The 16,764-nt window shown below is 28.8% G+C and overlaps 1 protein-coding gene across 1 annotated transcript; it reads left to right on the top strand.

Moving 5' to 3' along the window:
- Positions 1-9,755: 9,755 nt before the first annotated feature.
- Positions 9,756-11,739, top strand: LOC133693281 (FCS-Like Zinc finger 7-like). The gene is made up of 2 exons (XM_062114468.1): positions 9,756-10,385; positions 11,207-11,739. Exons 1-2 carry the CDS (start codon positions 9,985-9,987, stop codon positions 11,376-11,378), a joined length of 573 nt encoding a protein of 190 aa, XP_061970452.1. The 5' UTR covers positions 9,756-9,984; the 3' UTR covers positions 11,379-11,739.
- The last annotated feature ends 5,025 nt before the right edge of the window (positions 11,740-16,764 follow it).

The raw sequence follows: 16,764 nt of genomic DNA, 5'->3' as shown, positions 1-16,764 counted from the left end.
TATCTATCATCTTGATTGCCAAATGGCATCGAGGGTAGCTGAGGATTTGAAACAGACCCCTGCATATATTTTCCAAGTTACTACTTCCAATTGGATCCAAACTAATAAATGGAAAAGGGACTAAGTGAGATTTAAAAAAGAAAATCACCTATTGTGTTCGTTCAATAGAGATCGTCTTAATTCATAAGAAGTCAAAGCTTTTTAAAACTCTACGAAATTGAAAAAATGGGTGTTAGAGAGTTATAAATGTTCTTTACTAGCGACCAGCGAGGGACCCGTCCGTCGGCCTGGATATTCGGTCTTTGCTCCTGTGGGCTAGGTGCGATTCACTTTTATTTTTAAAAAAATTAAGTTTAACGTCCCGCTTGTTAAAAATAAATGGTCCATTGCTAGAAAAATATAGCAATTTAAAGCAACGTAGTATCTCGGACTACAATGCTCAAAAATAAACTGACGAGATTTACTGTAGAAAAACAAGGAAAGAAAAACAAAATTCTAGAAATACTGAAACTCAAACCACTAGAATTGTTGAAAAGACATTCACGAGATAAATACAAAAAAATCACCATCCAAATATGTCGGTACTTACGTGTCTTCGAAGGACTCATATAAAAATTGATTTTTTTTTAATGTTGTTGGATTTATCTAATTAAAATTTTAATTTTCAACAATACCAGTTATTAACATGATTTTGGTATATTTCCAAGATTTTTTTTATTATTATTTCTTTGTTTTTTCTTTCTCTTCCCCTTATAATTTGTCATATCCATTTTGAAAAATTGCAGACCTACTTTGCTGACACTCTATGCAAACAAAATTTTTCCAATATATTTGCGTTAACGATAAAGATGCAATTCATTAACACGCTACTGAAAAATTTTCGGAAATTTTAGAGATTTTTATTGGAAAAAAATGACTCATCCAAGAGTCCCATACATTTGGGCTCTCATTTGAGATTTACTCAAATTCTTTTCTCCTATCCGATTGACATGGAACTAGAATTATGATGATCATAGTCTATATTTAATTCGGCTTTTAAAATTCATCTATAGATCAAAATTCTTAAAAAAATAATTTAAATTATTTGAAACTTTTTTATTATTTCACTAAAAGAGAAAACAAATTGATTTTTGAGATGAAAAGATATTTCTTGTGCCAGCCCAATGTCTATGCACCAAGCCGTTAGAGTAGTGGAGTCTAGAAGAGATCTAGAAAACGTTTGGAAACATGGGTTAATTAGCGTTTTTAAAAAATAAATTTGTTTTTAATTAAAAATTATTTTTTTATGTTTTTTATTATTTTAATAGGTTGATTTCAAAAATAATTTTTTTAAAAATAAAAAAATATATAATTTTGATGCATTTTAAAATGACAAACATTTTAAAAAGCAATCAAAACCATACTTCCAAACAGGTCCACAACTCCATTTTAAAAAAAGCAACAATTTTAGTTTAATGGCTATAAAGTTAATGACTTAATCTGTTTTATATATTAAGATATAAAAGCCTTTAAATTAGTGGAGTCTAGAAGAGACTTAACAGCTACATTTTAAAGTAAGCTACAATCTTAGTTTAATGGCTATAAAATTAATGACTTAATCTGTCGTATATATTGAGATATTTAATTAAACTATTCTTATATTCTTAATTTATCTAATTTTATTCTTTAATATAAGTTAAGTTTCTAATATATTATTTTAGCACTTTTTAAATCTCAACAGCTAAAATTAAATTAAAAATTAAATACAAGGTAAGGAAGGATTTGCGAGAGTTTTAAAGTTAAAAATATAGAATTAAAGGGATTGCAGACGATGATCATTAAAGAATTACAAAAGTTAAGAAGATAAATAAATAAAGGGTAAAAAGGAACTAATCTCTATGTCCGGTTGGAGAGCTGGAAATTGGAGACAAAGTTTGGGTAATGATGTTGGTGGGGCCCACTAAATGACAATAATGCCCATGTTCTGAATGAATCATTGGTATCTCCTGCTTCCTATTCATTCGTTGGCACTGATTGTGATTGCTGTAAAAACGTTTTTCTTTTATTTTTTGATTTTTTTTTAGAGATTTTAAATTAATATTTTTTATTATTTTGATGTTTGAATATAAAAAAATGATTTTTAAATAAAAAATATCTGAAAAAACCATTTATATCTGATTTCCAAAACAGGCTTGTTATCTTCGCCAATGGGTGGCGGGGAAACCTCGGGCTATAGACCCACGAGGGACCCAATAATTGACAGAAATTGCGCATAATACTTCTTTTTGGTAGTAATAAATTAATAATAATAATAATAATAATAATAATAATAATAGGTTTTCTCTGACGCTAAAGAAAACACTTGAAGAGGAAAGAAAGCAAGAAAAAAAGTGCAATGCAAAGTATATAAAAATTGTTCAAAAAATATATAAAATTCACTGTTCATTTCTCTTTTCCTTTTTTCTTATTATGAGATTTTTTTAGCAATAAACACGCATCTTTTTGAATATTTCTGAGCTATATATGTAAAATAAATCTATACGAATAAATTAATTTAATTATTACGTTCATACAAATCATTTTGAAAAATCTTTTTTACATATTAACTGATTTCTTTTTATTATTTTAATGGCTCTGCTACTATCACCAACCGTTTATTAAAATATGAAACTATTATTGTATATCTTTTAATGATATTAATTATTATCTATATGACCGAGAACTAACCATCTGGAACTAAACGACTTCATTTCGCATAGGATAAGACAAACAGTAGAATGAAAGGAACCGATGAGAACCACCAATAATGCTAGGCAATTTTTAGAGATCTACTGAACCAAATGACTGGTTCGATCACATTTTATTTTTATACGTACGTTTATTTTACAAAAACATATAAATAATCAATTTTTAAAGCTTAATATGCTAAAAAATAAAATAAAATAAAATAAAACAAAACGGCCTACATTTCTATGCAATTATGAAATGATTTAAAAATAATTAATATATTGTCAATAAACAACTGATTTAACTCACGAAACCAACGATCTAAACATTTTTCAATTCGAACATGATAACTATGATTGTAACTATTGTTATAATTGTCGTTGTCCGAACCTTATTTGATGGAAAAACAATCACAGCTTTACACACACTAGATTAATTAGCATATCCACCACAGGGTGTGCCCACGAAATATAAATGCTTTACTAGCTATTTGACTCTTTTGTTTTGGGGTTGGATAGTTTTTTTTAATCATAAAAAAATAAACATGACAGCATTTTATACGAGTTTCTTATATAAAAATCAATATTAAATTTAAAAATTTATGCAAGTATTTAATTAAATAATTTTAAAATTATTAGTGCAACTGAAATAAATTAATAAGTTTTATTTTTAATTAATAAAAGTTAATCATTTAAACCCGTAATTTTAATCATGAATTTAATTAAGTTTAATCATTTTTTTTATTTAACGGCAATGAATTTCTATCTTTTCCAGGGACAAAGGCTACACACACATGTATAGGCCTTGAAATCGTAGAATAATTTCTATCTTTCCAACGTGGAACAAATCCTATACACACATATATAAGCCTCGAAAAATCACTATCCAATATGAGATGAAAGTATTCCACTTCTAATTATGTGTCGAATGTGCTTAATAATTATAATTATGTCTTTTATATATATTATGAACACATTTCTGGACGCGACCTATGAATAAACAGCACCTCTCATGAGTTAAAATACGAGAGAGAGCCTACCAACTCGAGATTCCTAATTAATTACACATTTGCATGTGAGTTGAGAAACGTAAATAGTAGAATTTAAACAAAAATTATCCTTTTTTCTAGTTAATTTTTTACCACTTGACTATTGACAGCCGAGCTACTAGCTTAATTTTTAATAATTATGTCTAAAAGTGAATTTTTTTAATGTATTATTGAAACTTCATCTAATAATTTAATTTTTTAATTTAAATTGATGATTAATATGCTTTGACATTTCAAACCACATCATTTTAGGTATTGTTATTTTATTACTTTGTGTAAATATCAGTGAAAAAAACTGATCCAAGGATAAATCTACCTCCAAAACCATAAAAATAATGTTTTGTTACTTTGTATTCAAATTGAAGGAAAGTCAACTGAAGAATGTTTTTAGTGCTATAATGTTAAAAGGAAAGAAAACGTATTAAGCTTGTAGTATTGGGTGGCCTGACATCAGAAAACATATAAGATTGGTGGCATCAATAAATAATGCCAAACATTCACAAAAGTGAAAAGATGTTTGCTGGCTGTCCATGCTCCACTCGGCCGGCCCTCACTCACTCACCCACTCACTCACTATGTACGTCTTGTTTAGGTTCATTCTCTACCACTATTTCTAATGCCATCCTTTTCCACTATTGCATGCATCCCTCAAGGTTCATTCCTTACACTTTTCCTTTTTAATTACTATCAATTTAATCTTCCTCAACTTCTAGAACATGCCATCATTGCCACTGAAATTTGGACAACACATGAAAAACGAAAGACCACGATATTATTGCAAGATGGATTTAATATATATATATATATATATATATATATATATATATATATATATATATATATATATATATGTTTCGAAGAGTTGCCATGAAATTTGTCCACCGCGTGGCAATCTCTTAAAATAGTATGTGTTAAATAATATTTACTTAATTTATCACAAATATTTTAAAAACTACAATCATTTTAATAGAGAATAATATAAATTATATTCTGAAACTTCATCTAACAGCTTAATCTATTGGGTTGATATGGTTCTTTGACATGGTATCAGAGCCTGCCTAACCAAGCGGTCACGAATTCGAATCTCATCATCCCTATTTATTTGATAAAAATAAAGCACAAGGTAATGTTGGCATGTGCAAGTTTCAAGCCTAAAGGGCTTTCACTTGAGGGGGTGTGTTAGAGAATAATATAAATTATATCCTGGAACCTCACCTAATAGCTTAAACTATTGGGTTGAGACGGTTCTTTGATAAAGAATAATTATAAAATAAGTAATGCTACTTAAAGATGATGACTCGAGAGACTAGGTATTCTTGTTGTCTAGGACAACATAAAATTATTAGTCAATTTTTTTAACAACTAATAATTACACCATGAGGATCATGAATAAGAATATGCTAAAACAAATATTTTTCATTAAATTACTAAAATGATATGGAGATGTAAAGATGCAGTAATAATTTAGCCTTTAAAATAATCTTACGATACCCAAAAGACCAAGCAAACTCTAATTTACCTTATTATTTTAGAGTCAGATTCTTTGTTGGTGGTGAATCTTATTGAAAAGAAAGATGATAAAGTGAATGTTGATTATGCTATGATTTCTAGAGCTCGATATATGTTGAGCAAGAACTGAGAGGTGAAAGTAAAGCACATTTATAGAAAAGTTAATGTTGTAGCAGATTGGTTGGCTAATTTCGGGACAAGGAGGAACTTGTTATCTAGAGATGACTAAGTAGTTCATGACCACCATGAGGGTCGTTATTTAATTTTTTTATTATGACTTGATTGGTTTTGTAACTACTCGTCTAATTTAGTTTTTGGGCTTTACGCCCCACTTTTCACAAAAAAAAAACAGTGTAGCTTGTGATATATACCCAACAAACATATGCAATTCTCTCAATAGAAGATATATCTAACTAAGATATATTTTAAATTAAAAAACTATAATAAATCACATTAAAGATATGTTTCTATTATATCAATGATTTGACAAGCTTAATATATATCATAATATTAAATTGGTTTTTTTTATATAAATTATAATCAATGAAGTCATGAAAAACTTCAAATAGAGTCTTGACTTTATTTGTTTGTCTGGTACATTAATGATTGACCTGTAAAATAAACATCTTATCATAATAAAGGACCCCCAAATGCTTAAGTTAATAAATGTAAGAGGGCTGAAATGTAGGTGTGAGAAGAGCTAATGTGTGTTAGGGAGAACAATGTTGTATATGGAACAAAAGCATAATGAAGTCCGTTGAACTTGCTTAAGCTTCTTTTCTTACGTAGTGACCTATGGTATTTATAAATATCATGTGTCATATAAGTTTACCTAGTGGAGAGGAAAAAATGATGGAGAATATCTAATTTCTTAAAAAATTAAGTCAATGATTGTTGTGTCACGTTTGCCATTAGATGATAGGTTGGTCCTTGAGAGTAAGTCATTAGTGTAAAGCATGTCTAAGCCAAGAGATTTAGTTCAAAGTTAGGCTTTGATATAGCCATTGGTGAAAAAGTTGGCCTAAGACAGTTTGATTGAGAAGGATAGTTATTAGTGAGAGAGGGTGGTCATTGCAAATGTAGGTTAGGTGTAGAGTTTGGTTGGGCTAAAAAAATTTTCATTCTCTTTATTTTCTCTACCTTTGGTTGGGTTTAAAATAAAGGTCGGTTAGACTTGGCTTAGAAAGGGTTTTGTTGGAGATGAGAGGGTTAAATTAGGCTTGGAGAAAAGAAAGTTAGGTTGGGCTAAGAAGAAAAGGGTTAGGTTGGGTCCAAAATTGGGCTTGGTTGAGATGAAATTCAAAACTAAATTAAAAAATTATTAGAGAATAAATGATCAAAGTGAAAAAAAAAGAGAAAATAATATTAGGGGTGTGTAACACATGTAACAACACATGAAATGAGGTTGTTGTGTGTAACGAGATACGAGCTTCTATGATAGTCTTTTTTAGTGTTTTCTGGATCATCTTATTGGTAGCTTCATGATAGTGTGGTGTGTACATACGATGAACGCACGATGATGCTTTGACGATGTATTTTTTCCACCTTTTCTTTTCCTCATTTTTTTCTTATTGCCTTACTTTTTATGCATATTTTTTCTCTTCTTCCCTATTGAAGACAACTTTCTTTTTTCTTTTTGATGTGTAAGCCTTAGTTAGGCCAAGAGAGGGTTCGATTGGACCTAAAGTTAGGCCTGATCTTCATAGCTTTGGTTGGATAAATTTAAGAGGGTTTGGTTGGGCCTTTTAGGCTACCCATTTCTCTTCCCTCTTCCTCCCCTCCTCTAGCCTTCTTTCTTTCCTTGTTTAGGCCTTGATTAGACTATTAACAAACAACCTTGATTGGGTCATTTTAAGTGCTTTTTTAATGCACCGTTATTTTCCTCCTCAACTATTTTAAACTATCATGTTTGAAAGATTTAATTATTAGAAATAAGAGGGACTTATACATGTCATGTTACCAAACTTGTTTATCCCTTTAGCATAATTGTCTTATACATGTCATGTTACTAGACTTATCTATCCCTAATGTATAACTTGTTAGGAAGTGCCTCAAATGTAAGAATTGGTTAGAAAGGTAATATAGTAATAATATAATAAGATGAATAAAAAAGTAAATATTATAGCTTGTGTATGATTTCAAGAATGGATTAGAGGGAAATGTCCTATGAGTAGTCATAAAAACCTAAAGAAGGATCCTTAATCCTTTTGGAGATAAGTGATCACAGAGACATAGAGATAAGTGACCATGAAGACTTGTAGAAGGATACCCGATCCTTTTAAGTTAAGTGGTCATGGAAAAATGGAGATAAATGGTAATAAAGACCTAGAAAAGGATCCCTGATTCTTTTGAGATAAATTAACAATGACTAAGATTTGAAGAATTTAATTAAGAACTTGATATTTTTTTCATGAAGATTTTATTGGAAATATAGACACCTGTTTGGAGACATGGAGAAACATTACTGGTTTTACTAAAAAAAAATTAAATATAATAGAGATATGATTTTTGAAAATTATTTGATTTTGGGACCTTTCACTATATGCTTGTTAATTTTTTAAATTTATATTTACCCATGTAATGTTTTCATATTAGCCTATCACTACAAAATAGTGTCTTTTGTGATTGAAAATTCGCTCATAAAAAGAGAGTTCAGTCATAAATTTATTATGGCGGCTTTGTGATGGAATAATTTTAAGAGCTACAAATATACCATGATTTAGTTTTGTGACCAATTTTGGTTAGAAAATTATTTTATTATTTTAAAAAATCACAAATAAAAAATTTTGTTTTGAGAGAATTTAATATTTTGGTAGGAATTTGTGGCAAAATTGCAGTTGCAAATTGTCACAAAAATAACAAAATAAAAAAGTGACAAGATTTTGTTTAGAATTAAAAATTAATCCTTATAAATAAAAAGTAATTGAGTATTAATGGTAGTAATAATCATCACGGTTTCTTAAATAATTATTCTTCCAAAATAATTAATATTAATAATCATCATCATTTTTAAATAATTACCACTAATATTAACTATCACCATCATCATTTATTTTACTTCTTGGAGAGTAACACCATCATCATCATCTTTAATTTAAATAGTAAAATAAGAATTTTAAATTACTTCTTAATTGATGCATAATTTTTTACGAGAAACTTAAATGATAATTTAGATAAAATACGATAGAATAAAATGAGAAGCAACACTATTCAGAATGAAAGTGATGGAGTGAAGAATGAAATATAGGGCAAGAGATAGAGGACTAGAGAATGAGTTGAATTCTAAAGAGATTGAGTCAAAGTGACTAGACGAAGGTGGATGAAGCGAAAATGCATTTGAGTGGGGGACGGAGAGAAAAGAATGATGGAGAGAATGAACGAAGTAGAGAGTGGGAGGGCGATATAAATGATGGAAAAATGAGGGAATTTTATTTTTTTAAAAGAACTTAAAATGTTTGTGACTGCGCATAATTTGACCATAAATATTTCACATCCCTTTTTCCATTTAAATAATTCTAAGCCCCATTTGGTAATGCGTTGTAGATGGAAGATGGGTAAATTTTGATTTTTTTAAATTTAAAATTAATTTTTTTATGTTTTTTCATATGTTGATAATGAAAATAATTTTAAAAAAATAAAAATCACTTCAAAATATAATTATTACCACATTCTTAATCACCTCACCATATCCGGGTAGTTGTGAACACTATTGTCTTTGCTTTTACATGTAAATGAAACTCAACTCAGCTCAGTGGCCAACAAAAATGAGTCTCGCTGTTAACAGGAGCACAGAATCACCTGGGATAGTATGCACATCAAAACAAAGCAATGACATCCTCAGCACGCATGATCCATATACCTTTCTTTGCTAGTGAGTCAGTGACACCATTAACTTGTCTTTTCTTGTGAATGAAGATGACAGCCTATACCTTCTTGATCGACGGAGAAATTTCATTGAGAATTTGCTGTACCTCCTCGGTTTTGTCAAACCCAGTAAGTAGTAGTATCCACCGAGTGATTTGATTCAATTATTCAACTGACTTGATTGCACTGAAAGATGTCCACTAATCTCCAAGACTTTCCTGGGAGGAAGAACCCCAGCCTCGTTAATATGATCCCAAAATCTCAACAGGACCCGGGAAGGTAGATGCAGAAGTCCTTAACTGATCAAACTATTACTGATGGATCAAAACGGAGGTGGCTTCATAGAATTTTGGAAATCTTCTTTGATGAATTAAGGAAATCTTAAGTGCGGACACGAGAGGCAGATCATACATGTAATTAATTTATAAAGAAAATTCAATTAGGTTTATGTATTATCCCGCAGATAGTACACATATTTTAATTGAAAATATTGATGCCTTAACAAGAGCATTATTGTGTTTGTTTTTTACTCATGCTTTGACGTAACATGAGTTTGTTTGCAAGCATAAAGAAAATCACAAGTAAACAAATAACCCTTATAAAAAACCAAGAAAGGGTGGAGAGGAGACAGCATTCATAAAAGCAAAGAGAGCAAAGAAGCGTGACGTGGAGGTGTTAGAACCCGGTTCCCGCAAGCAACGGCCTAGATTCTCTCTCAGTCACCCCCACCCCAGTATACTCCTCCCGTTAATTATCTTCTCTCATTTCCTTCCATTATCCCTCTCACCATACCAATAGATTAGCATCTCTTTCTCTCTGAATAGTGAAAGAAGGGAACAAAGAGAGAGAATTAAGGTATGTCACTAGGGAAGCGTCCAAGGGGACCCATGAGAAGAACAACAAGCATGACTGGTATTGCCGTTGATCTTCCGAGCAACGTGGGCGCCGGCTCATCTGAGCCTTCTGATGATACTACCCAGAATCATCAAATGATCATCAAGGGTCTCCATGCAACTGCAGGACTCGAAGAAGGGTCTCTTGATTATCACAACAAAAACAATATGATGGATACTTCTTGTGGTGAGAATACTAGTGGATTCTTGCACGATCAACCTTTCTTGGCCTCCGTGTTGTCACCAAGAAACCACCATAAGAGCAGTGGCTCTGGTAATCATTTTGTGGAGGATTCTCATTTCTTGCGGACCTGTGGCCTTTGTAAACGTCGGTTGGCTCCTGGGAAAGATTTATACATGTACAGGTATGTTTACATATATACATATATACATATATACATATACATATACATATATACATATATACATATACATATACATATATATATATATATATATATATATATATTCGAATTATTTCTTCGATTTTGTTTGTCTTCTTGAAGGGATTTTTTTTCCAATCGTACCTTTTCTTTTGTTTTCATTAATTCGGAAGGATTTTTAGCTTAGAAGCTTGGTGGACATGTAAAGATCTACCTATGACCGTATATTGTTATTTTGCTTCGTGAATGATGAGAAATGAAGATTTTAGCAAAAAGAAAATGTCATGTAATGAAGTAAAATTTATCACTAGCTTCCACTTCTAGGCTCTAGCAAAAGAAAATCATTTTCTACTGACTCAAGAAAAAAAAAAAACGGTATCTTCTACGATAATATTACATCCTATTTTGTTCAATTATGATCTAGTGTATTTTATTCAACTGAATGCTGAAATTTGTTGTTAGATTCTTTAATTCGTGTTTTCTTTATATATTTATAAGATCCGAAACTGATCTCCTCATGCCTGATGCCTCCGATCTAAGCTTTCTTTTTCATTTATTTTTTCCCTAATTCTTAGTCTCAAATATTTATTTGCAAATTCAACTCTTCAAATTTTGATATATTTTGTCTTCTCCTTGTACTATACTATATATATAAGCCAAAGATTTTATCAATTAGCAAGGATGAATATGATTGGATGATTCTTTTCTTCTTCTTCTTCTTCTTCTTCTTCTTCTTCTTCAATGAAGTGCTTAATTGTATTAAGTACTTTTTTTTCTTCTTCTTCTATATGATAAAATTGCAGGGGAGATACGGCATTTTGCAGTCAAGAGTGCAGAGCACAGCAGATGAAACAAGACGAGAGAAAAGAAAACCGCAACGTTATGATAACATCAAAGAAAGGAGAACGTCATGCATCAGCATCCACCACGAGCTCCAAGTCTTCTCGTAAAAGTGAAACTGTGGCTGCTGCTTGACTTGAAGCTAGACCACTACTGCTTTTTAAGAGACAAAAGATCATGTGTCATAAATGACAACACAACGTTGTAGAATTTCCTGGGAGAGATATAATTATTGCATTACCCAATCTCCTCTACTATTAATGATCAGACCAAGTGTATTTTACATGCTGGCCTGCACTACAATATGAGGAAAACAATATTAAAACTAGTTATTATGTAAAATATGTTGAAAATCAGTTCAGAAAAAAATATATTTAGAAAATGAATGTGGCTACAGTTATTGTATTGAGATGCCAATGGAACTTGTTCTTTATCCTCTGGGAATATTTTTATTCCCACCTCCTCTTTCATTAAATTTATGTCCTTTGCACTTTCATTTTGGGTTTGTATCTAATTAGAAGACTTGTTCTGTTATATATATATATATATATATATATATATATAGCAAAATTATAAATATTATTTTTCGTATGACTATTATATGGAAAAAGAGAAGCTAATTAGATGAGTAGTTCCTTTTAGAAATTAAAACAAATTATTTAGTTTAACAGGACTTTTCACTAAACTGACTATGGACGATCATCTAACCTTTACGAATATACCGACATCAGTATTTATACTCTCATTCTGTCAATAATACCATTAGTAATTATTTAAAAATATTTTTAAAAAATCTATTTAACAGAAGTAGAAAATAATTAAATTAATATATATCAACATTCCATAATACTTAAGAACTGAGTTGCTTGGAAAAAAAAAAGAAAATCAACTCAAACAAATTTGCAACAAATAAATAACAAAAAAAAAACAATAACAAATAAATAAATCAACTAAAAATAATTTCCACTGAACCTACAAAACCTATTTCAGAACCCATAATCTAGCAACAAATAAAATAATTTAATTGAAATTGAACAGTAAAATTTTAAAAAAACAATCCAACAAAATTGATCTCATATATATATATATATATATATATATATATATATATATATATATATATATAATCCTAAAACAACATTCATACAATTATCAAGAACAAAAAAATAAAAATAAAATAAAAAACAAATATAATGCAAAAAAAACACTAAAAAAGAAGAAAAAAAAAATATAACCTTAATGTAATTGCAAGTAAAGTTGAGAAGAGAAAAAAAAACAAATTCATAAAGTATGTTAATTAAAAAAAATTGAGAAGAGAAAAGAAAAGGAGAGAAGAAGACATACTTGTGCATGGAGGAGAAGAGAAGAGAAGAGAAGAGAATGAGTTAAGGAGAAAGACAGAAAAAAGGGACGTTGATGTTTTTTACATGAGAGGAAGAAGGAGGAGAGACATGTTTGTTATGACTTGAGAGATTCTATTTTTTTATTAGAATATTTTACTGATGGTTTTACCAATAGATAATTAAATATTAGTATTTTTATCTATTATGTCGGTAATTTTATCTGTAATATTTATTTAAAATTTAATTTAAAGAAAAAATTTTAGAAACCTTTCAAATATCACTGATGACTTTTAAATCTGTCGGTAATTCCGTTTGTAATATTTAATTTAAATTTTCAATCTAATCAAAAAAATTTAGAAACCCTCCAAATATCATCGATAACTTTTCAATCCGTCGATGATTTTATCTGTAAAAAACAGTAATTAATAGTATAATTAAAAAATAAACAGTTTTAGAGTTTTCTAAAAAATACAGATATAATTAATCCGTCAGATACCTTTTATAATTGACATAATTAGCAATGCTAGGATATATATATATATATATAAACAAATTTTAGCTAATTTCATTGAGCCATGTATAATGGATCCTAGTATAATAGATACAATACTAATAATACAATAGATAACTAGACCTAGCTAAGTCTAGAGATAGGTTTCTTCATATTGTTTCAATAAATTACACACGAGACGTTTTAAATTTTTTGCTAATTAGTACTTAGCTTTGTTAAAATCCAGCGAGAGGTGCTTGTTGTCGACCATAAAAACAAAAGGTTAAAAATAAAATGAAAAGACTGCTGTAATTTTGGCAAGTATTTGAAATCACGGTTTAAATTGTATTTTTTTTAATTTAAAATTTTTTATTTTTTATTTAAAATTAATATATTTTTTTGATAATTTTAGATTATTTTGATGATAAAAATAATTTTTTAAAAATAAAAAAATATTATTTTAATGTATTTTCAAGTAAAAAACGTTTTAAAACACTGTTTAGAATGGAAGTTTAACTAAATTTTAAATTGTTTTTTTAAATTATTGTTTGTAATTTTTACTGTTCTTATATTTTAATATAAAAAACAATTTTTAAAAATTAAAAAAATTATTATCTTAATATATTTTTAAATAAAACAAATTAAAAAAAACAACCCCTCAGCACTCCACGCTCTGAATCATACCTAACTTTCATTATCAATTGAAAATTTGTTACAGTAAAAAGCACAGATCCGTCATCTGGTGGTTGGTGTTCCGATTAAAGTTGAAAGAGACTCATTTGGAGCTGATCGATCGATTGATAGAAATGGGCTGTAATGCTGCTGCTATGGTGTCCTTGACAAATCACATACTCTTGGTGGGACCACGCACTTTGGGATATACGTGTCCATATACCACCCGTAGAAAATAGCCCCTATTTATTTTCTCTCATTAATATGGGTTGGTTGCGACGTGCTCTTTATTTTATTTTATTTTCTCATTGATTTTTGAGGATCCAGACTGCCTTCTGGAATATTCAAGAGCACGGATCTTACCGTCCAATGAATTTACTACTAGTGGCCCAATTGTAGCCAATCATCATCACCATTGAAGATTCCTTAGACAACCGTACGGAGATATAATTACTTAGATGTGATTCCATTTTTTTTTATTTGTTTGTTTTTGCTGGTTTAATGTTTTTGAGAAATTTTGAATTTTTTTTATTTTTTATTTTAAATTAATATTTTTAAATTATTTTCATACGCTAATATTAAAAATATTTTTTAATATATTTTTGAGTGAAAAACACTTTAAAAAATAACCGCAACCACACTCACTAAACACTGAAAAATATATTTGGGGTATTTTACTATAGACAATCCGGACAGATCAAGTATAGAATGTTATAAAACTAATTGAATTAATTTTAAATTTTTTTGAATGATTTTATAGACTCGGTTCTACATGGGTGGTGTCATTTGTTTTTGTAACCATACGAGATTTGAAAATTATGATCGGAAAATATTATTTTTATTGTTTTAATTATTTTTCTAGTTAAGTTTAGATTTAATTATTTTTTTCTACTTAACTTTGAATTTTCTTGGTTATATTGGTTTTAATTTCTATATGAATAATATATGTGTTATTTTTATTAGATTATTGAATTTTAGACTTCTTAAAAAAATATCAAAGTTTTCCCTCTATGATTTTAGGACTTGAAAACCTTGGTTTTATTATTACTATATATTGCGTCAACATTCATCTTTGTGACTTTAAATATCAAATTTTTCCCTATTTATTTTTTAGGCCTATAATATAGATGTTTTATGTAAAATAAATAAATATTTTTATAGATCAGATGAGATTTAAAGGAAGAAAAAACTATTATTTAATTATTTGTTGTGCAGCTAGATGTGCAAGTCTTTGATAATATTAACGATATATAAGATAGAATAAAAGCCGAATGAATTAGAAAGGAAATATATTAAGAATATAATAATAGTTATTTTTTAAAATATTTTTTATTTAAAAATATATTAAGATAATAATTTTTATCTTTTAAAAAATATTTTTAATATCACCTCGTCAAAATAATTCAAAAATATATAAAAAATAATTTGAAATAATTTGTTTTTAATATTTTTAGACAACTTCCGTTTGAAACACAAAACCAAATAAATGATCAACTTCAGTGGTATACGAGGGTACTTGAGAGTGTAATTGCAATTGTTTTTTAAAGTGTTTTTCACTCAAAAATATATTAAAATACTATTTTTTTAATTTTTAAAAAAATTATTTTGACATTAGCGTATTAAAATGAATTGAAAACACTAAAAAAAAAATATAATATCAAATTTTTTAAAAACTATTTTTAAAATACAAAAACAAATAGAATCTACCTTACACACAATAATGTCATTAGATTATCATCCATTATTGTTGACAAGCTTAGAAGAAAAGCTAGCAATGTAAAACAACTAGAAGAAAACATATGGACTGATTTCAAATCATAATTTATTTTTTAAGGTCTAAGGACTCAATCAATAATCAGTGAACTACCAGTTGTCTTGTAATTTATCAACAAAAATATGATTTGAATATGTATTATCTCCCCAACACAACTTACCCCAGAGGTCATATCATACTTGTAAATTACTAATAAAAATATCAGATGATTTCTCTTTCGGCTAATATTAAAATGCTTCCAAATCTTGAACAGCGAAGTTGGAAAGATTTGCTGTGAGAATTAGTCAATGGCTCGGTGATTGGTTCATCGGCTGCCCATTGACGCAAGAACTTGCAAAAAACAATTCTCATGACTATTGTTTTTACTTTACTTGTTCAACTCCAACTGTAAATACTTTACCCGTCATCACAGTTAATTTTATAATTAACAATCCTAGTTCATCTATGCGCACTATATGTAGATAAGAACATGTATGTTTCTGGATCAAATTAATGAATGTTCAGGTGCCATAAATGTGTTTTGAAGTAGGGAAAAAAATAACTTGGGTTATATACTTAATAACTAGATTAAATAATTTAATTTTAATTAAATGATAAAAAAAACAAAGACAATAAATGAACCATTTAAAAAAATAATCATGATAATTTAGGAGAAAAAACTTTTATTGTAAATTTTGAAACCTGGTCAACGTAGCCCAATTTGATATATCTAATCTGTTTAAATCCAAAAAAATTAAATGAATTGAGTTTATAACTTGAAAAGTATTAGAAGTTAGGTTAGATATAATTACATGCTCAAACCCGAACCAACTATATCTATAAAAACTTCTAGTTTGGCTTGTGTTTTTAGCACACACAGATCAATAAAATTATATATTCTGATATCTCCTCTTAATTATAAGTTTAATTGATCTTCGGAAGTTTTAACCTGTAACAAACCGATAAATTTTACAGGGTTTTAAAATTTTAACAAACCCCACAAGTCTTGAAGGATTTTAGCTTATAAAAACCTCGTTTATCTTGGCTGTATGTATCATGTGGTTTGCAGTGGTCAAAATTTTAGACTTGTAATTTGTAGCTATAAAAATTCTTCCGCCTTGGAGGTATGAAACGGAACCATCCATTCGGCGGCCCAACAACTGGAGTACAGTGCTGTCGGCCTTGGACGCCACATGTCTGGACAGGCTATTCAAGGCCTTTTCGAAGAACAAAAAAAAAAAAAAAAAGTAATTAAAATAAAAA

This window comes from Populus nigra, chromosome 5 (genome assembly GCF_951802175.1).
Source record: "Populus nigra chromosome 5, ddPopNigr1.1, whole genome shotgun sequence".
NCBI lineage: Eukaryota > Viridiplantae > Streptophyta > Magnoliopsida > Malpighiales > Salicaceae > Populus > Populus nigra.
Note: the sequence above shows the minus strand (reverse complement) of the source record. Positions and strands in the feature narration are given on the sequence as shown.

Bases quoted from the DNA above. Each gene is read 5' to 3' on its own strand.
- LOC133693281 (XM_062114468.1), top strand. From the start codon at position 9,985: ATGTCACTAGGGAAGCGTCCAAGGGGACCCATGAGAAGAACAACAAGC. The intron at 10,386-11,206 runs GTATGTTTACAT...ATAAAATTGCAG, and splicing joins AAAGATTTATACATGTACAG to GGGAGATACGGCATTTTGCA.